This window comes from Microtus pennsylvanicus, chromosome 7 (genome assembly GCF_037038515.1).
Source record: "Microtus pennsylvanicus isolate mMicPen1 chromosome 7, mMicPen1.hap1, whole genome shotgun sequence".
NCBI lineage: Eukaryota > Metazoa > Chordata > Mammalia > Rodentia > Cricetidae > Microtus > Microtus pennsylvanicus.
This window is the reverse complement of record NC_134585.1, coordinates 54,995,704-55,021,887: the sequence shown is the minus strand read 5'-3', so window position 1 is coordinate 55,021,887 and position 26,184 is coordinate 54,995,704. Positions and strand designations below refer to the sequence as shown.

The 26,184-nt window shown below is 50.3% G+C and overlaps 1 protein-coding gene across 1 annotated transcript; it reads left to right on the top strand.

Moving 5' to 3' along the window:
* The first annotated feature begins 1,074 nt into the window (after positions 1–1,074).
* Positions 1,075–22,824, top strand: Cimip3 (ciliary microtubule inner protein 3). Its single transcript, XM_075978934.1, has 3 exons — positions 1,075–1,410; positions 3,437–3,524; positions 22,492–22,824. Exons 1-3 carry the CDS (start codon positions 1,211–1,213, stop codon positions 22,822–22,824), a joined length of 621 nt encoding a protein of 206 aa, XP_075835049.1. The 5' UTR covers positions 1,075–1,210.
* The last annotated feature ends 3,360 nt before the right edge of the window (positions 22,825–26,184 follow it).

Below are 26,184 nucleotides of genomic sequence, written 5' to 3'. Positions count from 1 at the left end.
ATAGCACCAATGGGGGTTGCAACATCCTCTGTAGCCCAGTGCAGTGACCGTAAGGTAAGAAGGCAGGCAAATCAAGGGGTGATACTTTTTTGGGGAGGGGGGGAGGTTGAGACAGGGCTTCTCTGTGTAACAGTCCTAGCTGTCCTGGAACTAGCTCTTGAAGACCAGGCTGGCCTCGAACTCACAGAGATTCGCCTGCCTCTGGGATTAAATTAGGCATGTGCCACCACCGCCCGGTAAGGGGTGATACTCTTGACATCTCCCTCATCAGACCCCAGAATCATGGCTCAGAAACAAGAAGTGAATACCTATCTCCCATTTCCCTGGGTTCTTCTCTTTCAAGAGCATACAAACCGTAGATCGAGGAAGAGATAAGGTGACCCATAGCCAAACCTGGGACAGGGCCAGTTTGTTTCCAGAAGTTTGTAAACCCTCGACTCTAGGGCTCCCTGCTCTCCACTCTCCCACCTCTGACTCCTTAATCAGAGACCATAGACAACCCAGACCCAAGTGGACCTGGCAAGAACTTGTGACACGGTCCCCACCCCCAGCCCCAAAGGGGAAGAAAAAAACAAAACTAATTCAGTGTTGCGAACGGCTGGCAACCTGTTAGCAGTGGCTGCGGTGTCGCTCTCTTTTCTTACTCAAACAGAGCGAAATACAGGGCACCTGAGGCAGGCTCTCTGCCGGGCAGAGGAAGCGGAAAGGGTGAGGGAGAGATGCCTAGATCTCAGGATCACTTCTGACTCAGAGAGAATGCGGATATGCGGTGGGGTGGGAGACACAGCAAAGACAGCCACACAAACGGAAACCCCACCATAGGTTGCGAAGGAGCAGGGATAGCAGGTGAGGGTGGCAGGGTTCGCCGGCCTCGCTTTAGGGGGTCCCTCTCTGACATTGGCTGCGACGCCTCCTCCCCCTTCCCAGCATCTCCTTGAACCGTCCGCAGGTTCCAACGTGTCCCTGCCCCTGCCCGCCTTCCCAGCGCCCAAGTGACGCCAGAGTCGGGAGGGAAGAGGCGCCGTCGGGATTTCTCCCTTGTTTTTTTTCCCCCGGGGTGCACTCACCAAAGTCCCTGGGTCCCTCTTCCTGGGCCTCCTGGGTGAAAATCCAGGGTGGGTTGGTGGCGTAGAGGGACGTGGTGGCTGGGTTGGCATGCTTCTTCCCAAAGAGTTTGCTGAAGGTGCCCTGCATCGTCTGGTTCTTTTTCATGCTGCCGCAGGCCTCTCTGTCCCCGAGGGAAGGACCTTCCCTCCCTCGCCCCGTCCTACCCCTGACTGAACTCCGCAGCGTCTCCCCAGGGGACACTACCAGGCCATGGCCCCCAGCCGCGCTCCCCGCCCGCGCACCCCGCGACAGGTGGTGCGGGCGCCGCCGCCGCTCGCCTGGAAATGCGAGCTACCTGGACAGGTAAGAGGCTGCCGCTGGGACCCGGCTCCGCCCCGCCGCCCAACTCCTCGGGCCACATTCCTGCCTCCTTCTACAACAGCCCATTGTTGGCACGGTGCGCTGCGCTGAGGACCTCGCCCAGCCCACGCCCTGCCTGGGAGAAGAGCCGCCCCCTGCCCCGGGTTCCCCACGGGCCCGCCCAGTCCACCCCCTTTCCCCTGGGCCAGGAAAGGCCTGAGGCGAGTTCCTTACTTCTGTGGGACGTTCCTGATCTGACCTGGGTGGGTAGTTTAGAAAAGGTTCTTGTGTCCCGGAAAAGGAACCTCCCCTGACCAAGCATCCTGTGGACCCTCTGACATGTGGGCAGAGACTTTGATGAATATAAGCGATGCCTGTAAAATAGCAAAAAGGTAGCGATCGGGACTCCACAAAGTGATGTTAGCAAGAAAAAGCACTTGGGAGACAGAGGCAGGAGGATAGTCCAAAGTTTGAGGCCAGCCTGTTCTACACAGGCAGTTACAGGCCAGCTATCATGCAGAAATTTCTGTACCACTCTTGAGAACACAGGAAGAAACTATTTTCATGGGTAGGGCTCCAAAGATAAGGAAATCTTTTTTTTCATTATTTATTTTTATTTTATTTTTCGAGACAGGATTTCCTCTGTGTAGCTTTGGAACCTATCCTGGTACTAGCTCTGTAGAGCAGGCTGGCCTTGAACTCACAGAAATCCTCCTGCCTCTGCCTTCAGAGTGCTGGGATTAAAGGTGTGCCCCACTACCGCCCGGCGAGGAGATTTTAGTACATATTAATATCTTATATATAGTGGGCAGAGTCTCTCTATTATTAGCCCAGCTGTTCTGAAATTTTATATGTAGGCCAGGCTGGCATCGAACTGACAGAGATATTTCTGCCTCTGCCTCCCAAGTGCTGGAATAAAGGCTTGGGCCACCAAGCTAGGCTTAATATATTTTTAATGAAATCATCTTTTCTTTAATCTTTGACAATTCCATTCATATAAACAATGCATCTTGAGTACATATATCCATACAAGCCCTCCCCCTTCCACTATCCCAACAACCCCAGCCCATCCTTTCGCCCCTTGAGGCTTTTTTTTTTTAAACCGGTTGGGTCTAGTTATTTATTTTGTCTGCTGGAATGTTGGCTGGCCTCATTGGCCTGATCTTGTGCGGGTCACCTCACTGTTGTCAGATCCCCAGTGTAATGACTATGCCTGAACATAGCATTGGAAATTTTGGCATTTTGTAGTCATCAGATTCTCTTTTCCTGTATTATTATTATTATTATTATTATTATTATTATTATTATTATTATTATTATGTTTTTCCAAGACAGGGTTTCTCTGCAGTTTTGGAGCCTGTCCTAGAACTAGCTCTTGTAGACTTGTAGATCAGGCTGGTCTCAAACTCACAGAGATCTGCCTGCCTCTGCCTCTTGAGTGCTGGGATTAAAGGCGTGCACCACCACCGCCCGGCTTAATAAATGTAACTTTAAAAATTAAAAAACAGGGCTGGAGAGATGGCTCAGCGGTTAAGAGTATTGCCCGCTCTTCCAAAGGTCCTGAGTTCAATTCCCAGCAACCACATGGTGGTTCACAACCATCTGTAATGAGGTCTGGTGCCCTCTTCTGGCCTTCAGGCATACACACAGAAAAAATATTGTATACATAATAAATAAATATTTTTAAAAAAATTAAAAACAAACAAACTGATAATGTCAACTGTGATGGTGGAAGACATGTGGCATTAATGTCCGGTGTCTATATGCACCCTCACAAGTGCACACGTGTGCACGTATACACACACGCGCACACACTCACATACACACACACACACACACTCACACGAGACACACATAGAGTCTGACGTTAGCACGCTATCACCCCCTGGCCACTCTATATCAAAACTGTTCTTCTCCCTCAGATGCCGTTTATTTTTCAGCTCTTTGCCCACAGTGCAGTCGAGAGCCACTCATGGCCATTTCTCATCCCGTCACTTTAATCTCCCTGTTTGTTTGCTTTCCATGATAGTGACATTTCTGAGAAGTCCCCTTCAGCTTCAAGAGACAAGAAGAGACAAGCCTTCAGGGCTTGCCACTGTGCGGACGTTGTTTTCCAGGTAAACTGGAAGGGCAGGAGGAACACTGGGGGGGGGGGGGGATGGAACAGACTTAATTTTTTTTTTCAAGACAGGGTTTCTCTGTGGCTTTGGAGCCTGTCCTGGAACTAGCTCTTGTAGACCAGGCTGGCCTCAAACTCACAGAGATCTGCCTGCCTCTGCCTCCCGAATACTGGGATTAAAGGTGTGCGCCACCACTGCCCAGCCTGGACCTATTTTTTTTTTTATAGTGTTGGGAGTAGAACTGGGAACTTCAGACGTGCTAGCTGTGCTAGGAGAGGCTCTACACTGAGATACAGTCTCAACTGGGGTGAGGGTCATGTTAAAAACAACTCCATGGGAACTGAGTTGGCAGACTCCTTGCCGACCGTGTATGACCGTTCAGTTCTCCTGAACCACACAAATCTCGTGCAGTGGTGCACCTGGAATCCTAGCATCAAGAGGCAGAGGCAGGAGGATCAGGAGTTGGCTTCACTGCAAATTCAAGGTCAGCCTGGGCTACCCAAGGTCCTGTCTCAAAACAAACAAGAAGAGAATAAAAACCAGAAAAACAATTTTAAAAAACTGTTTTCTCCAGATGTTTCTGTGGTTAGAGGGCCACCTGTGGTCAACACTGTCCCCTCCAATCACAGCAGTTCTGAGGCACAGGACACAGGACTCACGGAAGACCTCTCAGTGGTCACGTAGGGAGTAGGTTAAGTGGCTATGCAAGAGGAAGGCCGTGTCTGACGTTATCCCACCAGGATCTGGAGATCACAGAAGACAGACTTCTGTGACTGGAGGTGGCAGGCTCAGGATGACTAAGTACAGCTCTGCAGTGGTTCTGGCTAACGCACAGAGCAGTTCACAGGAGCAGAGGTCAACAGGACCTGCTTAGTCCAGGAAGGCTTCTAAAAATGGAGAATAGAGTCAGTCTGTGCAGGAAGACACGGATGTCACAGAGACAGGAAAGGGTCCGGCTGGGACAGTGCACAAAGCCGCGTGACCCGTAATCCCTTACCTCTTTTCAGTCAAAATATCTATTATTATTATTTATCATTTAATATTTGTTTGTGTACAACCTGTGTGGAAATGTCCACAGAGGCCAGAAGAGGGCGTTAGATCCCCTGAGCTTCTAGACAGGCAGTTTGGAACCACCAGATGTGGGTACTGAGAACCAATATGGTTCCCCTGGAAGAGCAAGAAGCAGCCTTATTTATTTGTGTGTCTCTGTGTGTTTGACTGTGGCACAGTGCGCCTGTGGAGCTCAGAGGACAGCTTGCAGAAGTCCTCTGTCTCGCTCCAGCCCGTAGGTCCAGGGGGCTTGGCAGCAGGTACCTCTACCTACTGGGCCATCCTGAAGGCTTCCATCCCTTTCCTTTTGTCTTTACATCATAGTTTCCCCTACTGTCCAAACGGAAAGGAACAAGGATTCCCCAGCCCCACAAGGATCCCCATTGCATCGTGGGCATCATCATGGCCGGCCCAAATGCTCTAGACCTTAGTTAGGAACAGGACACAGGCTTTGTTCTTGGAGACCTATGAGACATGAGGCCTCCGTTGCTCTGGGTAGCTCCTGTGCCCTTAGACCTGCACATGGCCTGGCAGAGTCACCATCCACAGCTCCAACCATATTCCAACCATACGCCCACTGCATACTCAATGCTCTTGAAAACCTTTGTGTGCCAGCTCTGCACCGTGAAGGAGCTGGATGAGTCCAAGACCTGGTTTCTGAGTCTCAGTTGCTGTAGGCTAGTTGGGGAAGCAGGCAGAACCGAGGTGGGACTAACCATGGTGAGATAAATGAGAAGGAGGAGGAGGAAAGACTGAAGACAATGGGCTGGGGCTCTAAGGGAGAGCATCTGGGAGGTGTCTGCAGGGGTTTAGAGAGGAGGAGTGGGGTGGGTACGGAGTGCTATAACAAGATTGTCCGGAGCATAGAGAGCTGGGAAACCAGCTGCGGGCCTGAAGATGTGGCGGGTAAAGTGTTTCTGTGCAAGCATGTGACCTGAGTTCAGATCTCCTACATCGAAGTCAGGCATGGTGGTGTGCAGCTGTGATCCCGGTGCTGAGGGGTGGGCGGGGCAGAGGCAGGTGGGTCCCACAAGCTGGCTAGCCAACCAATCTAGCTGAAATAGCAAGTTCCAGGTGCAGTGAGAGACCCTGTCTCAAAAAATAAAGTGGAGGATGAGTGAGGGAGACATTTAAAGTTAGCCTCTGAATTCTACGAGGCATGACCAAGCATGCGTGTGCACATGCACACACCACAGTATGCACATGTACATGCACATACACATGCACACACACATGCATGCACACATGTATGCACACACACATATACTGAACACATATTAAAATGAAAATGGATATGATTAAAATACATTGTATACATGTGTAAAATTCCCGAAAATAAATAGAAAATATTTTTTTAAAATTTAAATAAGAAAGACACCTGGAATAATGAGAAACAACCAAAAGTCCACTAGAAGGCAGCTGGCTGAATACATTATGGCATATCAACACGCTGGGCTCATAATGTCACTCTCTGCAGATGGTGCTGCATCCTGTAGTCCCAGTCACTCAGGAGGCTAAGGAGAGAGGAACACTTGAGCCCAGGAGTTTAAGACAGCAGGGGCAGCACAGTTAGAACAGAAGAGAGATGAGTAAGGCTGCCGACTCTCCCCAGGCACCTCCGGCCGACGCGATGACAGACTCTTAAGTAGCCTGTGTATCGCTGTCCTGCTATTTGTGAAAGGGGAGGGGGGCAGATAAGTACAGTCTTATTTGCTTTTGTTGGCAGAGAGAAACTTTGGAAACATAAATTACAACCTAGTAAAAGTGTTTACTGAGGGAGGAGGCACATGGGAGAGAGACCTTCCAGAAACTTCAAATCATGCAAACGCATTTCCTATTTTAAAGTTAGAAACAGTTGGACAGGGTGGCACACACCTTTAATGCTAGCACTCAGGAGGCAGAGGCAAAATCTTGAGGCTCTTCTGTGAGCGCCAAGCCATCCTGGTCTCCATAGTGAGTTCCGGCTCGCTACATACTTTGACTCCATCTCAAAGACTAAAGTTAAAACAAAGCCAGTGTGGTGTTGTACACTGTTCATCTCACAAAGCACTTGAGAGATGGAGGAAGGGGGATCATGTGTTCAAAGTCACTCTTGGCCAGATAGCAAGTTAAAGGCTAGCCTGGGCTACAGAAACCCAGCTTTGGTAAATTAACAAACAAACAAACAAAAGCAAGTAGAGATCTTGGTCTAGAAGGACCTGGGACCTGGTTAAATCCACGAACGGCCAGTCTTGGAATCCCTTAGTGTCTTATTTTATTTTATTTTATTTGGGTTTTCAAGACAGGGTCTCTCTGTGTAACAGCTCTGGTTATCCTGAAACTCACTTCGTAGACCAGGCTGGCCTCAAACTCACAGAGATCTGCTTGCCCCTGCTTCCCGAGTGCTGGGATTAAAGGTGTACGCCACCACTGCCCATTTTAAAATTCTATTTATTTATACATTTTTAGATTTATTTATTTATGTGTATAATTTTTTTTGTCTGTGTGTTGTGTATGTGTACTATGTGTGCCTGATCCCCTTAAAGGTCAGAAGAGGATGGTTGTGAGCCACCACGTGGGTGCTGGGAACCAAACCCAGGTCCTCTGGAAGAGCAGCAAGTGCTTTTAACTGCCGAGCCAACTCTCCCGTCCTATTTATTTATTTTAAAATTACATTTTATTTATTTGGGGGAGGGGTGGTGGTCACAGCATGAGCGTGCCACAGAGCATGTATGCAGTCAGAGGACAACTTGCAGGCGGTTGTCTCTTCCCTTCTACCTTGCCGGTCCCGGGGATGCAATTCAGGCTGGAAGGCTCGGCAGCAAGTGGCTTTATCTGCTGAGCCATCTTCTCTGACGTTACCCAGAGGGGTCTTACTGAACTTGTGAGCAACCTCTCTCTGCTTGGCTGATTCTTCTGCGAAACAGGATGACCGTCAATGTTTGAGAGGCTGTTGCTGGGAACCAGTGGCTACCAGAACGCCTCACAGGATCCTGAGCATGTAAGGGAGACTGGACACAGAGGGTCTGTTTGCTCTGACGGTGCAAGGAATCCAGCCCAGGCCCTCGTGCGTGCTTGCAAGTGCTCTGCCACCAGTGCCACCTCAGTCTCGACAAGCTCCGTGTTAAGGACATCTATCCTTACAGCTCCAGGAAAGGTGCCGGGAAAAGGAGGGGTGGAGGGGCTGAAGGAAGCCACTTAGCTGATTAGTCAATCTGCTGGTCAGCCGGAGAGGGTGAGGGCGGGCCTTGTGAGCTCACACTGCAAACAGAGGGGTATAATTGCTAGTTTGTGGAACAACTTAAAAGACAATGGGCTTGAGCATGATTGGTATGTGAAGGCAAATATGCTGAGCCAGTTTCTTCAGCTGTGGACAAGAGAGAGGGCAGGAGCTATAGTGAGGTTGTTAGGGAGACCATAGGTGGAAGGCATACAGCCCGTGCCCAGCACACACAGGACACCTGTAAATGTTTGTGTATTTCTCCCAGGGCTGGTCCCTTTGCACATGGGTGCGTCTTGGCTGGGTGTAGAGGACTTTGAGGCCCTGCTGCTACCATCTCTGAGTAGCAAAGATGGTTGAGGCTGAGGTCTGGGTGTCAGCGTATTCTAGGCACCCAGCTCCCTCCACACCTTTCGGCCTGGGGTGGTCTATGGAAGATCTAGGTTCCATGTGGAGAACCTGTCCCCAACTTCCGGTTTTACTCTGTCACCCAGAGGCTTTGGAAACAGTTTTCCTCTGCAGAGTCAGGGCCTGACATGGGGCTGATGATGTGGCCTGGGAGGCAGAGCATTGGCCTGGCATGTGCGGCCCTGGGTTTAATCCCAGCATCATATACAACAGGCATGGCGGCAGATGCTTGTGTTCCAGCCCTCGAGAGTTGGAAATTCTACGTCAGGGGCCGGGAGCCTAATTCTCTGCCTTGTTCGGACTTAGTCAACTAATAACGCTACCCTACACCTGTTCCTCCAGGCACCCCTCAACACAGAAGAAAACCCATTCTGTAATGAATCCCTCTGCTCAGTCATTACTCAGCAACCTGGACCGTGGCCAGCTCTGGAACCTGGGGTGGGGGCTGGCCCAGGAAGTTCTAGTCTATCTGGAAACCAGTGTATCTTGGAAAGCCTATGGTCTCTCTGAATGGGGGAGCACACCTCCATCCTGCCCCTGGTCTCTGCGGCGCTCTCCAGAACTGCCAGCACCCGAAACCCAGATGAGCCTGACGGCAGCCCAGCATCTTATTCCCAGGCAGAGAACATCTTATCTCAGATCAGTTCATGGAGCCCTGTGGGGGAGGAGCACGGGGAGGGGTGACTTGAATCTACTTCATCTTCCCTCTGGAGAAGTGATCGCTGACAGGAACACTTGCTTAGCTGCTGTTGAGAGCTGTGCGTGTCTGGTGTGCGCCTGTTTTGTGTTTGGTGCTGGGAAGATATTCACTTTCCTATGTATCTACTTATACATGCACACATACACACATATGTATTTGAGACAGGGTCTCACAATGCAACCCGGGCTGCCTGGAGCTTCAGTGTAGAGCAACCTCCGTGCTGGCCTTTAAACTCATAGATCCACCTGCCACTTCCCCTCCAATGCTGGCATTCGAGATGGGTGCGGTTGTATTTTATTTTGTGAATGTACCATGTACATGCAGGTGCCCAAAGAGGTCAGACCCCTTGCCCGGTGTGATCTGCTCAGTGTGGCTGCTGGGAATCCAACTTAGACCCTCTGGAAGGTCTAACTGATGGACCAAAGTTCTAGCGCCTCGATTTCCTTCTTCCCGTGAGCTATGTTGGTGGGATTGTAACTCCAGGGGAAAACTTTGGGGTACAGACTAAGTTTGAAACACGGCTCTGTTATGTCTCAGGGCTGTGGCCCTGGCCACACAGTCACCTCTCCTAACCTTCTTTGCTTCCTGTGGAAAGCAAGGTGTAAGTATTCAGAGTGTCACAAAACTCAGGGAGCTGGTGGGTTAAGGTGCCAGCAGGTGCTCAGCCCAGGTGCCCCTGCCCTGTCCTCTGCACTAACTTTGGTCTCAGTGGTAAACAAAATGAGAGAAAAGAACCAGCAAGGGAACCGTGTAGATTCAATGAAGTAGCTAAGAAGGGAAATTCCAGCAAGGCCAGCAAGCAGGCTGGAGCAGGTCCCCACAAGGTCACCTTGAAGGCCAGGGAGACATTCCCACAATCAGAAAGAATGTGTGTCCATGTGTGCACGCGTGCCTGTGTGCACTTCAGAAAATAGAACCGTGCCTGGTAGTGCAGGCCTGTAATTGCAGATACTCAAGAGATTGAGGCAGAAGGATCAGAAATCAAAGGTTGCTTGTGCTACAGATTGAGTTCAAGGTCACCATGGGCAACTTCGTAGTAAGCCTTTCTCTGTCCCACCAGCCAGCTCCAAATGAAATCTCAGCCTTAGTTTAGGCTTGTTCCACTAGCTCATTTTGTTTGTTTGTTTGTTTTTGTTTTTGAGACAGAGTTTTACTCTTTAGTTCTGGCTGTCCTGCAACTCATTTTGTAGATTAGGCTGGCCTCGAACTCACAGAGATCCGCCTGCCTCTGCCTCCTGAGTGCTGGGATTAAAGACATGCACCGTTACTGCCAGGCTCCATTAGCTCTTTTTTTTAAAAAAAATATTTTTATGGTTTATTTAACTTTATTTTATCTGCATCGGTGTGAAGGTGTCAGATCCCCTGCAACTGGATCTTCAGACAGTTGTGAGCGGCCATGTGGGTGCTGGGAATTGAACCAAACCTGGTCCTCTGGAAGAGCAGCAAGTGCTCTTAACCACTGAGCCATCTCTCCAGCCCCTCCATTAGCTCTTATAACTTATTTTAATCTATGTTTTGTCCCATGACTCATTACCTCATCTCTCCATACTGTTCATGCTGCTTCCTGAGCAGCAGGAACTTCTCTTCTTCCCAGACTTCTCTCTGCTCGAAAGTCTGCCTATACTCTCCTGTCTAGCTATTGGCTGTTCAGCTTTTCATTACACTAACCACAGCAATACACCTTCACACAGTGTGCAGGTATCCCACAGCACAACTTAGTGGGACCCTATCACAAAACAGGAAGTTAGGCTGGGAGTGGTGGCACCTGCTCACAGTCCCAGCGCTTGGGAGGCAGAGGAAAGGAAATTGAGTTCAAGGTCATCCCTCAAAGTATGGGGAGTTCAGGGCTACCCTCAGCTATAATGTGACTCTATCTCAAAAAAAAATTTTTTTAAGAGGGTGTGGATGTATCTCAGCAGCTGAACATGTTGAGGACCAAGCTTTGATTGCTGATGAGACAGGAGAATTGCTGGAGTACAGGCACTCCAGGTCAGCCTTGGCAACATATCAAGATCCTGCCTCAAAAATAAAGAGGGCACCGCAAGACGCCTCAGCTGCTAAAGGCATGTGCAGTCCTGCTACCAACCTGGGGAAAGAGAGAAGCAGCTCCCACAAGCTGTCCTCTGTGTGGTGTGGAGAGCAGGCGTATGGGGTCCATCCCCAGAAGCAGAGGATGTGGAAGAGGTCAGAAATGCATGGCTAGACACTTGCCCAACACCTGGATCAGAGCTTCAAAACAGCAGGGACAGATAAAATCTTCAAAAGAAATTAGAGCTCTAAAACCAACAACAGACGGAGATCTAAAGCACACAATACCACTTATGTAAATGAAAACTACCTGCACACCAAACAACAGTGTAGGTTTTGCGAGAACACATGAGCAAGAAGATATTCATTAATGGCTGCCTCTGGCTGACTGGCTGGGCCAGGGATGCCATTGAAGAAGCAAGATAAAGGCAAAAAATTAATACAGTGTGGCCTTGGAGTGATCATATGCTACAAAGCCAAACATAGGAAGAACTCAGCCCTCTGAACTTCAGGCATGTCAAATGAAAAACAGTTGACGACCAGAGAGATTACGTTGTTTGCACAAGCCGCAGAGCAGGTAGGGAAGGGTAGGGAAGAGGCCCCAGAGCCAGGTCTACTAGAACAAGGCTGCAGGCACTGTCAGCCACCTACACCTGACAGCGGGGAGGCAGGAGGCTGTGGGAGGCGAGGGATGGGGCGCATGGTGCCTCTTCCTGTGCTCTGGGTCAGCCCAGAGTACCACTGACTCTGTTTAGCTTTCCTAAACCCCCATTGAGTGCTGTGGAGGATGTACCACAGCCCTTGCCTTCCGGGATCTTCTAAGATGAACAAAATGAGGTCATAGTTCAGAAGCAGGGCTTCTGGGAGGCGGGACTGATTCAGCATTGTACACAGTTTAGAAATAGTGACAAGCTAATTGACAGCCCTGCCAAGCAGCCAGGCATTCTCTAAGCTCATGGTCCTTCCCAGAAGCCATCAAGAGCAAGTCTGTTATCCCTTCCACTTAGATTAGGAGTTGGCACAGAGAGGTGAGGTCATCTGTACAAGTCACACAGCTGAGAAATGTCAGAGCTGGGATTCAGTCCCAGAAAGGTAAACCCAGAGGCGATCGTCCGTCCGTCCATCCATCCGGCCAGGTGGCAAGCCTGTGCCACCAAGCCCACCTATGGAGTTGATGTTAGGGATGGGACCTCAGGCCTTGTGTGTGCTAGGCGTGTGCTCTACCACCTGCCCACCACATCTAAACCCATCATAAAATCTGCATCCAGACCTGCCTGGCTAGGCTTTCCTAGGGAGATGTCCCTAGCTGTTACCCCCGGATGTCATTAGGGTCCCTGCCTAAGAGCCCCGATATGTGATGGGATGCCTCGCTGTGGGAGTTTAAATGTAGTGGTCCCCATAATCTCATAGAAAGTGGCTTTGTTGGAGTGGGTGTGGTCTTGTTGAGGTAAATGTGTCACTGTGGGAGCTCAGATTTTTAGACAGTCGACTTTCTGTTGCCTGCAATATGTAGACCTCTCAGATTCCTCTCCAGCGCGTGTCTGCCTGCACGCTGCCATGCTCCCCACCACGATGGTCATAGACTGAACCTCCGACACTGTAAGTGAGCTGTCACAACGAAATGTTTCATTTGGCACACAACGGGAGCTGGGGCTCAGAGTTGTCAGGACCTGTCTCTGATCACCTAGGACTCCGGTTACCAGCCTTCACCCACTTGGTATCCTAAGCATTGCTCCTTCCATCTTTCCCAAACCTTCTCCTGCTTTGCGGAGAAAAGCGTCTTCCAGCCCAGGACTAAAGCAGGCCTTCTCACTTGGCCAGAGAGCCTGGCCACCCTGCCCAATGCCATCCCCCCCACCTTCCTTCTTTCTTTCTTTCTTTCTTTCTTTCTTTTTTTTTTTTTTGAGACAGGGTTTCTCTGTGGCTTTGGAGCCTGTCCTGGAACTAGCTCTGTAGACCAGGCTGGTCTCGAACTCACAGAGATCCGTACATTCCTTCTTTCTGACCAAGACCTCAGTGTTTTGATTTCTGGCCCATGTCTTCCAGTACTTAGCTCCTCCCAGCCTCCTTGGAAATTAGGGGTTGTTATCATCAGGGTATGAGCCTACAAACTATCATCACCTCCACTTCCAGTTCGCCTGTGGGCCCCAAAGTCCACTCTGTCACCTATGGTCAGCAGTGGCTGTGCCAGGAGGAAGGCAAACAAGGCAGCAGCCAGCAAGATGGCTCCAGGCAGCCTCCTTTTGGGGCTTACTGATCCTAAAGAGAAGTCAGGTCGTTCCTGCATGTGTGGTTTCTGACAAACTTCAGGAGGTGTCAGCCAGGTGTGGTGCATGGGACCCTAATGTATAGGAACTTTTTTAAAAAAGTTTATTTATTTGCGTATTTCATCTTTTTTGTTTGTTTGTGGGTGTTTGGCCTGAATGTGTGTCTGTGCACCTAGTCCGTGGGAGGCTCAAAGAGAGTGTTACATCACCTGAGTCTGGAGTTACAACCGGATCCAAGCTGCCATGTGGGTGCTGGGAACCGAATCTTGGTCCTTGGGAAGAGCAGCCAGTGCTCTTAACTGCTGAGCTGGCCTAGGCCCCCGGCCTTGTTTTTGAAGATGAGATCAGGGCAGACCATTCAACCACCCACCCGTCAGCCCAATTAGCTGCCCACACAGTGATTGTCGATCTGCACAGTGATTATTTTCTGCTTGGTCATTGTCCTATCTACTCTGTCCCAGCCTAATAGTAGGAGACTCAGTTCGCCCATCTCACAGTAGGGAGGGGAAAGAAGCAAAGACGGTCAGTCGGTGTGGCCTGAGTTACACACGTAAAAGCTAGGGCTCAGATTTAGGCTCAAGAATCCTAATTCCTGGGCTACAATCTGTTCTCTGTGCTACAACCGCCCATCTACACGTTAGCTTCCTGGACAGCCAGCTGTCTGCCTCCCCACCCAACCATCCGTCAATCTGTCTCTCAGTCTGACTTCTTAGTCAGCTAGCTGTCTGTCTGCCCATCCAGCTGCTGGTCTGTCTACTTATTTACCATCCATCTCTTCATCATCCATTCACACAGCTACTCACCACTTTCTGACCAACAAGTCAACTGTCCATCTATCCATTTGTTCCTCCACCCACCAACTCTCTTCCTAGTCAGCAAGCCAAGTGCCTGTCCATCCATCCGTCTGTCCATCCATCCATCCATCCATCCACTTCCTAGTCAGCAAGCCAAGTGCCTGTTCATCCATCCATCTGTCCATTCATTCGTCTGTCCATCCTTCTATCCATCCACTTCCTAGTCAGCAAGCCAAGTGCCTGTCCATCCATCCATCCATCCATCCATCCATCCATCCATCCATCCACTTCCTAGTCAGCAAGCCAAGTGCCTGTCCATCCATCTATCCATCCATCCATCCATCCATCCGTTTGTCCATCCATCCATCCATCCACTTCCTAGTCAGCAATCCAAGTGCCTGTCCATCCATCCATCCATCCATCCATTTGTCCATCCATCCATCCATCCACTTCCTAGTCAGCAAGCCAAGTGCCTGTCCATCCATCCATCCATCCATCCATCCATCCATCCATCCATCCGTTTGTCCATCCATCCGTTTGTCCATCCATCCATCCATTTGTCCATCCATCCATCCATCCATCCATCCATCCACTTCCTAGTCAGCAATCCAAGTGCCTGTCCATCCATCCATCCATCCATCCATCCATCCATCCATCCATCCACTTCCTAGTCAGCAATCCAAGTGCCTGTCCATCCATCCATCCATCCATCCATCCATCCATCCATCCACTTCCTAGTCAGCAAGTCAGCTGTCCGTCCAACAATCCATTCTACTCCTTCTCCTCCTGACTCCGATTCAAAGCAGTATAAGAGGAGATCATCTATCTATATGAGGTTTCTGGGGACAGAACGGATGGGTTTAAGAAGGTGGCTGTGGAATGGAGAGTAAAGGAAATAGGAGGAGGTGAGGGGCAGAGATGGCTCAGATCAGGAGGCCTGGTCCATTTCCCTGCTACCTGGCAACACTTCAACCTCTGTCCCTATCATTTTTCTTCAGACCCTTTGTCTTCCACTTCTGTAATTAGAAGGTGTGTGGAGAGGTAAGGGAGAAGAGAGAGATGCTCTCAGAAGGCAGGGACCAAGGGTTTAGGAACAAATTCTTCTGCATATTATAAGAATCTATGAAGGCAGCCTGGCCTAGATGGGAACCATCACTGAACCACAGCATTCAGGGCTAGAGAGATGGCTAAGTGGTTAGAGCACTTGTTGACAGTGTTCAGTTCCCAGCACCCAAGTGGTGCTTGTTCCAGGGACACGCTGCCCTCTTCTGGCCTCCTTGGGTACCAGGCATGCATGTGGTACACACACACACACACACACACACACAGGCAAAATACTCATACACATAAAATAAGTTAATCTTCAAAACAACAACCAACCAAAAGAAAGAGAGAGAGAGAGGGTCTATTTCCTCTCTACCAGTGACTCCCCCCCCTCCCCCCGAGACAGGGTTTCTCTGTGTAACAGCCTTAGCTGTCCTGGAACTAGCTCTTTTAGACCAGGCTGGCCTTGAACTTAGAGAGATCCACCTGCCTCTGCCTCCTGAGTGCTGGCATGAAAGGCATGTGCCACCACCACCCAGCTGCCAATGGCTTTTTATGACACATTGGGGACCTGAGACTCACTGGGGACTCCACTCTGTGAGGGCTCTAAGGGGTACAAGGGAAGGGGGAGAGTGTCAAGGCTACAAGGCCTCCTGGGAAGACAGGGGAGTTTATGCTGTAAAGAGCATCACAATGCCCCAGGCCCCACACCAAGTGCCCCTGATGGTGACACCCTCAGTGCCCTCCCAAGAGTCTCCCTGGGTGCCTCTGGAGCCCCGACCACCACAAGGTCCCATTTTACCATCAAGGAAGGCCGTGGACAAGGATGCTGAAAGTAAGATGACGTCAGGGGCTGGGGGCTGGGCAGTTCAAGATCACAAGCAATTGGAGTGGAGTGAAGCCTGGGGCTTGGCTTACAGGACCCCTGCCTGACTTGTTCCCTTCCTGGGGGCAGAGGAGGAAGCTGCCATTCAATTCCTCTGATTCCTTTACACTTGGCTTCTGCAGGGTGCCTTCCAGACTTTTCAGTTAGCATTCTCCTAGACAAATCTGCTAAATTAGTGCTTAAATCTAGGTACGGGTGTGTGTGTATGTGCGTGCACATCTGAGTGTGGTGTGTCTCTCTGTATGTGTGTGTCTGAGTGTGTGTGTGTGTGTGTGTGCCTCTGTGTCTGTGCCTCTCTCTGTGTATGTGTCTGTCTGTACCTCTCTATGTGTCTGTGTACGGTGTGTCTGAGTGTGGTATGTCTGTGTGTGTATCTATGCCTTTTTGTGTGTCTCTGTGTGTGTCTCTTTCTCTGTGTGCATGCCACAGTACACGTATGGAAGTCAGATACAATTTGCAGAAGTTGCCTCTCTCTTTCTACCATGTGGATACCGAAGATTAATTTCAGGTTGTCAGGCTCAACCACAAGCGCCTTCGTCTACTGAGCCACCCGTCTCTCTGGCCCCTAGAGTTTCTTCTTATTTTACGCATGGGGGAAACAAGCACAGAGTGTTATACTATACTCAGATTATACTCAGTCGGTGAGGTGAGGCTACCATCTGAACTCATTCCATCTCATTCCATGACAAACTGGTGAGGCTGATGGCCGGATTATGCCCCTTTTGCAGAAGCTCAAAGTTGCCTGACCTGTTAAGGACCAAGCCAGGGCCAGAGCTCAGCCTTCAAACTGTAGAGCCCGGACACATTCCACAGCACCAGGTGTCCTGGGGAGACTCCCAGCTGCCTCACCCTGGTGCCATTTGCATTTCATGGGGCACCAGGCAGGCTACCAGAAAGTGAGAGACTAGTGGCTGAATCTCAGTTAGGGCCAGGGCTGAGGGTGTATTCCAGAGGTTGGAGCACACGCCTAGAAAAAGCCATCGGCAATGCGGATTTTAAAAAGGTTCTTGGCTAGTGTGGGTGAAATTGGCTTTGCAAGCTGTGATACGGAGTCTTGGGCCAGACCAGGCCATGTAACCTGTGGGCCTGAGGACTTGCAAGGGCAGAGTGCCTTCCTGGAAGACCTGCGTTGATACCATGTGAGGGTTTGCCCTGCTCAGAAAGTCACGTCTTTTTTCTTCTTTAATTTATGTGTGTGTGTCATATGTGCATGTGTGTGCATGCATATGCGTGCCCATGTGTACACAGAGGCTAAAGGAACATTTTGTGTCCTTTTCTACCACACTCCACCTTGTTCCCGTGAGACAGTCTCCCTGAGCCTAGAGCTAGGCTGGGAGTGGTCAGTGGCTCCTAACTCTATCTTCCTCAATGCTGGGGTTACAGGGGTGTGTGTGGTGGCCCTGGCTCTTCCCTGGGATCTGAACTCAGGTACCCGTGCTTACCCAAGTGCTTTATCGACTGGAGGGAACATCTCTCAGCCCCAGGGGACCTTCTCAATCCAGCCCCCAACCCATGCTAAATCCCGACAGGAGGGATAAACACAAGCTGACAAGAGAATCTCAAAGACCTCTTCTGGGACTGCTTGGGCATGGAGGGAAGGAGCGTTCTGTCGGGATCCCGGCTTTGGACTCTAACTTGGGAATGGAAGAGGGTTCCATGGGGAAGGGAGGAGCCGTGGTCCTCCCCTCCTTGTCCTTCCAGGTCCTTGGCTCTGTAGAATGGGAAGGATAAGTGTCATCCTCGAGGCTCTGAACCAGGCCTCCTCAGCCTTGGCATTGCTGAGCCTGAGCAGTGGGAATTCTTGGTGGGGTGTGGGGCTGTCCTGAGCACCGTGGGATCTCTCTCTAACCACACCCACCCCCAAGGTAAGAAGGGCATGATGGGAAAAGCTAGTTAAATGAAACCAGGTGCTAACGTGGAAACTATGCAGCCAGGCCCCAGCCTCGCTCCGGTGCCCGTGGGAGTTAGTCACTCAGAGCCTGCCTGACTTGGCCCCTGGGAGGGGCAGGGCAAAACCAGGCCAGAGCTCTCTCTTCCTCCTTCCTCCTCCTCCCGCTTTTCTTTGTGTTCTCTCTCTTGATTTCCTTTTATTATTTTACTTACGTGTCTGTGTGTATGCCATATGTAAACAGGTGTCGCAGAGTCCAGAGGAGAGTGTTGGATCCCTGAAGCAGTTGTGAGCCATGTAGCATGGGTTTTGGAGACCAAACTGGGGTCCTTTGGAAGAACATTAGATACTCGTAGTGTCTGATGAGCCATCTCTCTAGCAACCTCCGCCCTTTTCTTTTTTCTCTGTCTTTACTCTCTTCTTTTTCCTCTACCCTGAACTGTCCTTCTGCCCCAGTTTCTGTAAGAGCCATTCTCTGGCTGTGTCAAGGCTCAAGGCCCTTGCATGTGGTAGCAGCAGTATTTAGGTCAGGGCCCAGAGTAGATGGGGACCCACAACAGGTGGGCCCAGAGCAGGTGGGTCCAGAGAAGGTGGGTCCAGAGAGGTGAACTCAGAGTAGATGGGGGCCCAGAACAGGTGGGTCCAGAATAGATGGGGGCCCAGAGCAGGTGGGTCCAGAGCAGGTGAACTCAGAGCAGTGGGCCCAGAGGAGGTGGGCCCCAGCAGGTGAACTCATCCAGAACAGGAGGGCCCAGAGCAGGTGAACTCAGAGCAGATGGATCCAGAGCAGATGGACTCAGAGCAGGTGGGTCCAGAGCAGATGAACTCAGAGCAGGTGGGTCCAGAGCAGGTGGCCCAGAGCAGGTGGGCCCAGAACAGGTGGCCCAGAGCAGGTGGGCCCAGAACAGGTGGCCCAGAGCAGGTGGGCCCAGAACAGGTGGCCCAGAGCAGGTGGGTCCAGAGCAGATGAACTCAGAGCAGGTGGGTCCAGAGCAGGTGAACTCAGAGCAGGTGGGTCCAGAGCAGATGAACTCAGAGCAGGTGGGTCCAGAGCAGATGAACTCAGAGCAGGTGGGTCCAGAGCAGGTGAACTCAGAGCAGGTGGGTCCAGAGCAGATGAACTCAGAGCAGGTGGGTCCAGAGCAGATGAACTCAGAGCAGTGGGCCCAGAGCAGGTGGCCCAGAGCAGGTGGGTCCGGAACAGGTGGCCCAGAGCAGGTGGGCCCAGGCCCTGTGCTGAAGTAAATAGTGGAGTCTGTGTTGGAATTCTGGTTGTGAACATCAGTTGTGAGACTTCTGAAAAGCACTCTGTGCCTTGTCACAAACTGTGTGACAAACTGCGTGAGTTTCAACTGATGATAGCTTAGTATCCATGAGCCTCTGTTTCAACATCCGAAAAATGGGGTTAACATCTCACTTGTTTGGAGCTTTGGCAGAGGTGAGTGTCACTTGAGTGACAAGTGCTTGCTTGGTACTTGGTAGGTGTCTAAGTGACTATTCTACTGCTGTGAAGAGACACCAGGACCAAGGGAACTTAGAGAGGAAAGAGTTTATTGGGCTTGCTGTTTCAGAGGGGGAGAGTCCATAGCAATCATGGTGGGGAGCATGGCAGTAGGCCAGCGGGCATGACACTGGAGCAGGAGCTGAGAGCTTTGTTAAGACAACAGCTAACTGGGATGGCGTGGGCACCTCCTCCAACATAGCCACACTTTCTGATCCTTCCCAAATAGTTCTATCAACTGGGGACCGAGTATTCAAATCTAAGAGCCTGTGGGGCCATGCTCACTCCACTACGGTAGACGCTAGATTCTGTCAGCAGAGTGCATTATCCTTCCTGCTCTGGGGTCTTGGTCAGTCCCCACACCATTCTGAAGCACTTTCTGCTGTCATCCCTGGTGCCGGTCTCCTGAACTAGTCCAGGGGCTGGAAGGTGAAGATGCTAAGTCCCAGGTTACAAACAGAAGGAGGAGGGCATGATGCTTCCAGAGATGACTTCTCTTGGTTTTGCTTCTTGAGGGAAGGACGGCTTGAGCATCTCATCTTCCTGTCTGCATCTCCCAAGTGCTAAGATCACCAATGCAATCTGCCCCCTGTACAAGTTTACAACTTCTTTTTGTTGTCAAATATTGATTTTTATTATGTGTAGTGTGCATGTGTGTGTGTGTGTGTGTTTACATGTGTGTGAAGGTGCCTGTGGAGGCCAGAAAAAGGTGTCATAGAATCCTCTGGAGTTGGAGTTACAGATGGCTGTGAGCTGTCGGTAACAGAACTTGAATCCTCTGGAAGAGCAGCAAGTGCTCTTAACCACGAAGCCATCTCTTCAGGCCCAACTTAGAACTTTTTAGAATTGTGTGTATCTACCTTAGTTCGTCCTAGAAAAGGACAGCATCTTGGGAGTGTGAGCGGGTCCAGGTCAAGCTGCTCACTACGGAACAGGAGAGTTCCGTCATGAGGCAAGATGCTGAGGGACAGAAGGTGTTTTTATTTATGTAGCTAGCTCAAGGAGAAGACAGGACTCATGTCCAAATTTCATCCTGTTGGGAGACTGGTTTATATAAGTGGTTGGTGAGTGCCTTACTCAGTGGGGGATGGGGCATTGCCTTCTCATGGTGGGCTGGCCAGCCCTCATCCATAGTCATACCTGGGTACTTTTCAGTTCTGCTGATATTAAGGCTCTTTGTGCCTCTGATCGAATTGCCAGCATGCAGTTCCCAGCATAGTCCACAATAGATGGTGGGGCCCAGAGAGATTCTCTCTCTGGTCAAAGTTAAGAACGTGAAAAAAAATAACCTTCTTAGAATGACTGTGGGAGCCAAGGCTAAGTGAGGTAATGGGGGTCTGTCCAAGGTCCAGTGTGGTGCTCAGCTTTGGGGGTGGCATATGATGGGGTGGGAGCCGTGGCAGGTGTGGAACAGCATTCCCTGGAGAGGAAGGCAGTCAAGAGAGCTACCTGCAAGGGGAAGACGGGAAGAATTTAAAAAATGAGGATGGGGCCTGGGAAACAGTTTGTAAATCAGATACAAAGCGTTCCCTCCTGACTTGAGCACGGACTTCTGTAGGGGGCTCCACCTTCCCTAACTCCATCGTCAGGGCTTCTTTTCTGAGCCCAGAGACTGGGCAGAGAGAAATGGTTGGTGGTTGAAGCCCCAGAGACAGAATCCAAGTGCCCTGATGCACCCTTGTGCAGGCAGCCCAGTCACCTGCAGGCAGCCCAGGTTTTGGACTGGACTGTCATGACTGAAAAATCTGTAAGAAAAAAGGAACTTGGGTGGTAGAGATAGGGGGATCAGGAATTCAAGGCCACTTTTAGGCCACCCCATTGAGTTTGAGGCCAGTCTGGGCTACATGAGAACACAATTCAAAAAGCAAACCCAAAACCAAATCAATAATCAAACACTTAAATAAATAAAATGGACACCTGTTTCCTGGGATTTCAAGGAGCAAGGCAGTTCCATCATAGGAGAGTCAAGAAGGGTGATAACAGGGATAAAGAAATGTCAGTGCAGGGGCTGGAGAGATGGCTCAGGGGTTAAGAGCATTGCCTACTCTTCCAAAGGTCCTGAGTTCAATTCCCCAGCAACCACATGGTGGCTCACAACTATCTGTAATAAGGTCTGGTGCCCTCTTCTGGCCCGCAGGCATGCATGTAGACAGAATATTGTATACAAAATAAATAAATAAATATAGAAAAGAAATGTCAGTGCAGTGTGATCCCCATGGCAATGGGGGACCCTTAGATTGGGGTGGGCAGACCCCAATCAAATAAAAGCAAGGTGAGGGAGAGGTAGGCGAAGGTAGGAACGACACACCCTTGGTAATAATGAGAGATTCTAAAACAGAACTGGGCCAGGGGCTTGGAAGGTGGACTGCCCTATATAGAATTCAGTTAAGGTGAACCTACATTTACCGAGCACATTTTAAATGCTTTGGTCTGGAGCAAAGAAACAGGATTTTTGAGGCTTCTATGTCACGGGTAAGGGATCTTCCTACCGACAGTAAGCAAGCGAGCTTTGCTGGCCTTCTCTGATGGAACCCCTTAATGATTTGGAAGGACAGGTGTGATCTGGGTGACAGGTAGCCCAATGTGGCAGAACGCAGGTGGGTAGAGGGACAGGAAGGCTGGAGAGCTGGTGCCACATCTCTGTTGAACGTCTTGCATTCTAGGCTTGAAGGTTTGGGATTTGTTTTCCAGGCAGTAGACACAAAAGATGCTTTGATGAGAACAGCTGGGTTATGTGGCTGTTAATACAGAAAGTGAACTCTGGAGCGACTCAAGAAGACAAGAAGTTGAAGGGAGAATGACTGAAGTGGATGCTGGGCTGAGCCCTCAGGAGGATGAGGATGAAGGTTGATAGTATGAGGAGCCGGGGAGCACATCTCCAGAGGCCGTGGGGAGGAGTGACGATTGACTATAGGAGGGAGAGGCACTGAAGCCAGCATCTGGGTTCCCAGTCTTCTGACCTGGCAGGTGTCTCTGACAGTTAGGCAGACGTCCACAGGAGCAAGGACCAGGTGAGGGGACTTGAGGGCTTTCCCCTGCTCTAGAGGTTCTGGTACATGGCCAGCAGAACTGTGTTCCAGGGTGGCTCTGGGATCTCTGCAAGGGGCCCATTCTCCTTCTTGTCCTGGCTTTAGCAAATCAAAGTCCGAGTCCCCAGTTTTCAGGCCTGCCAACTTTCTCCTTCATTCTCTCTCCTCAGGACTCACAAAAATCCTCAATCCCCAGCCATGGGCAAAAGATGCCATCAGGCAAAAAGGTGAAGAAGGTGTCATCACCGCCCTTGTCACAGACGTGGAAACGAGACCGGGAGCAATCTCTGGCGGCAGCCTTTGTACCTGTAGTGGTGGATCCTCGGGGGCAGAACCCGGATAAATGCAGGTTCAATTTCTACACCTCCCAGTATTCCAACTCTCTGAACCCCTTCTACACCTTGCAGAAGCCCACCTGTGGCTACCTGTACCGCAGGGAGACTGACCACACCCGCAAACGTTTTGACGTTCCTCCAGCAAATCTGATCTTGTGGCGCACCTAGGTCCTTGACATCTGAAGTCCCCACCCTGCACCTTCATCTCCGTGCTCCTGGGTCCCAGAGGGAAGGCCATTCGTTTCTGGAGGAGCAGGGCTTACCTGGGCTAGCCAGGTAACACCGCCGTTGACAGCAGAGGAGGCTTCTCAACAACAATAAACTTTGTCCTTCCTGGCCTCAATGGATAGGGTTGTTAATGGTGAGTGTATTCGGGGGACAGAGGGCTGGAGAATTGGAAGGTTTTACTCTCAGTCCTCTCCCCACCCCAGGAGTATCCTTCTCCCAGGCCCAAGTGTCAGTCGCTTCTCCCCAGTATTCCTGTGGGTCACACTTGCGATGCCTCCAAAAACTGGCTGTATGCACCCTGCTTTCTCAGGTGTCATCTTACCCTGTGTTTACTCAGGGTCACGCAGTGCTCGACAAGGACGCTGCAAACTTAGCCACATTGCTAATTGTTTCTGGATTATCTTTAAGACAGCCCTGGCTGTCCTGGTACTCACTCTGTATACCAGGCTGGCCTCAGACTCACAGAGATGCACCTGCCTCTGTTTCCTAAATGCTGGGATTAAAGGCATGCCTACCACTGTCCCAGACTCCTTGTTTCTGGCTTTTTGAACCAAGATCTTTGCTGTGTAGAGCAGGCTGGCCTTAACTTCACTGTGTAGAGCAGGCTGGCCTTAACCTCACCTGTAGCTTAGGCTGACCTTGAACTCATAGTCTTCCTGTCCCAAGTGCTGGAATTACAGAAATGTACCTCCATCCTGGGCTTCTGACTCATGGCTTTTGCTGGGGGTTGAATCCCCCATTTCTATTCTCTCATATGGTTCAGAACAGCTAAGTATAAGACTTGCAAGGTTTTTGTTTGGGGGGGGGTGTCCTAGAACTCAGTCTGTAAACCAGGCTGGCCTTGAACTAAGAGAGATCCACCTGCCTCCGCCTCCCAAGTGCCGGGATTAATGAGGTGTGCCACTACCATTCAGCTAAGACTTGCAAGTCTTATGGGCCAATGGTCATGGAGGGGTGGGTGAAGGCAGAGGCCACTAAGCCTGTAGTGGAAGACCCTATCTCAAAAAAAAAAAAAAGCAAAGAACCCAAAAGCATAAAGATAACAAAACCAAACCAACCAAATACACACACACACACACACACACACACACACACACACACACACACATGTTCTCTCTCTCTCTGTCTCTCTCTGTCTCTCTCTCTCACACACACACACACACACACACACACGTTCTCTCTCTCTCTGTGTCTCTCTCTCTCTCTCTCTCACACACACACACACGTTCTCTCTCTCTCTGTCTCTCTCTCTCTGTTTCTCTCTCTCTCTCTCTCTCTCTCTCTCTCTCTCTCTCTCTCTCTCACACACACACACACACACACACGTACTCACGCATAGAACCAGACATCCACAGACACCCACAGAGCATCTGGGCAGTTCATTTCCTTTGCACCGACTTTTGTCCAATCTTATTATGACTCTCACATTGCATATCCCAGGATCGACTCCTAGACCTCTGTGGCAGATTAGGTTGGAGTTTGTACACCCCTGTGATAGGCCAGCAGTCTTTTCCTCATTGAGGAAATGGAGGTTCCAACATTCTCCACTCTAATAAACCACCGTTTTTCCAGCTCCCCCGAACTTTCTGTCTGTCACATTTGTTTGAGGTGGGGTCCCATCTTGTAGCCCCAGCTGCCTGGATCTTGCTGTGGCCCATACTGGACTGGAACTTGCCTTCCTCCTGCCTCGGCTTCTCCTGAGTGCTGTTTTTTTTTAAATATTTATTTATTTATTATATATACAATGTTCTGTCTGTGTGTATGTCTGCAGGCCAGAAGAGGGCACCAGACCTCATTACAGATGGTTGTGAGCCACCATGTGGTTGCTGGGAATTGAACTCAGGACCTTTGGAAGAGCAGGCAATGCTCTTAACCACTGAGCCATCTCTCCAGCCCCCTGAGTGCTGGTTTTGCAGGCACCTACCCCCATGCTCATTTGTCTGCTGTCTGCCTTAATCTCTTGGGACTTGTATGTTAAAAAAAAATCATTTATTGCAGTTTTTGTGAAGTTTGTAGATGCAGCAGAGGTAAATGCTGTGTTCAATCTTTGTATAATTAGAGATCATCATCATTTATTTATTCATTCATTAAATTAGTATCCCACAACAGTGAGAACTAGGTTTTCTTTGAGAGGCAGGGATACAGCTAGAATCATCTATGCCTTCCCAAACTCCCTCAGTGGGAGTTTAATTCCCAAGCCAGAGCCTCTGTGCCCCCTGGAGCCGCATTTTGGCAGTGTAGTAGCCAGGGGCACCCTTTAAAGAAGCTGCCCGTGGTCCTAGCGGAGCGGGCAGGTGATTGACAGGATTAACAGTTTGCTCAGGATTCTGCCGTGTCACTCAGGTCAGAGTGAGTTCATCCAGTACCCTGGAGGAACCCTCCTGTCTCCTCCAACCCAACTTCGGCCTTCCTTCTGTCCAAAACTCTTGGCCCATTCAGCTGTAAAAGTATGCATACCAGCATGGTGTCCTTATGGACAATCCATCCTGATTCTCTCCATGCCTTTCTGCAATTACACACGTGCCCCACACTTCTCTGTTTCTGTAATCAGGCATGCCTGCGTTCTTCGCACCAACACCCCTTTCTGCAGCCACATTTGCATTCGTTCACACTTCAACCCTTTTTGCAATCACACATCTGCACACTTCTTGCAATGAATTTGATTGACAATCTATTTGAGCTCAATATCCTCTCAAATGTTAATCTGGATCCTGGTCCGGCGGTGCAGGATTACCCCATCTATACACAAGGCAGATGCTGGAGAACCAAGCTGAAGACCAACCTGGGCATTTTAGTTAGACCTTGTCTCAAATAAAAAGTGAAAAGGTCCCTGGGGAGGCCGCTCAGTGGTTGAGAGCTTGCCTAGCACTTGTGAGATCCTAGGATTAATTCCAGTTAAACAAATCAAAATCGACAGGTCGAGAGAGATGGCTCAGCGTCGAGACTACTGACTGCCCTTTCAGAGAACCCCACTGGGTTCCCAGCACCCACACACTAACAACAGTCTGTAACTTCGGTTCCAGAGAATGCAACACCCTCTTCTGGCCTCTGTAGATGCAGCACACAAACAGTACACAGACATGCATGCAGGCAAAACACCGGTACACGTAAAAACAAAAGCCAAACCAAACAAACGGAAAACCCACTGAGGACCCTTGGATGACAGGTCTGAGCACAGGGCAATGGGCACGGTTGTGGAGTGGTGATGCCCCCAGCAGCAGCAGAGGGACACAGCAATCTGCTGAGTGAAGGGAGGAAACTGCCACAGGAACTCAAAAACGAAGGCTGAGCTCAGCAGAA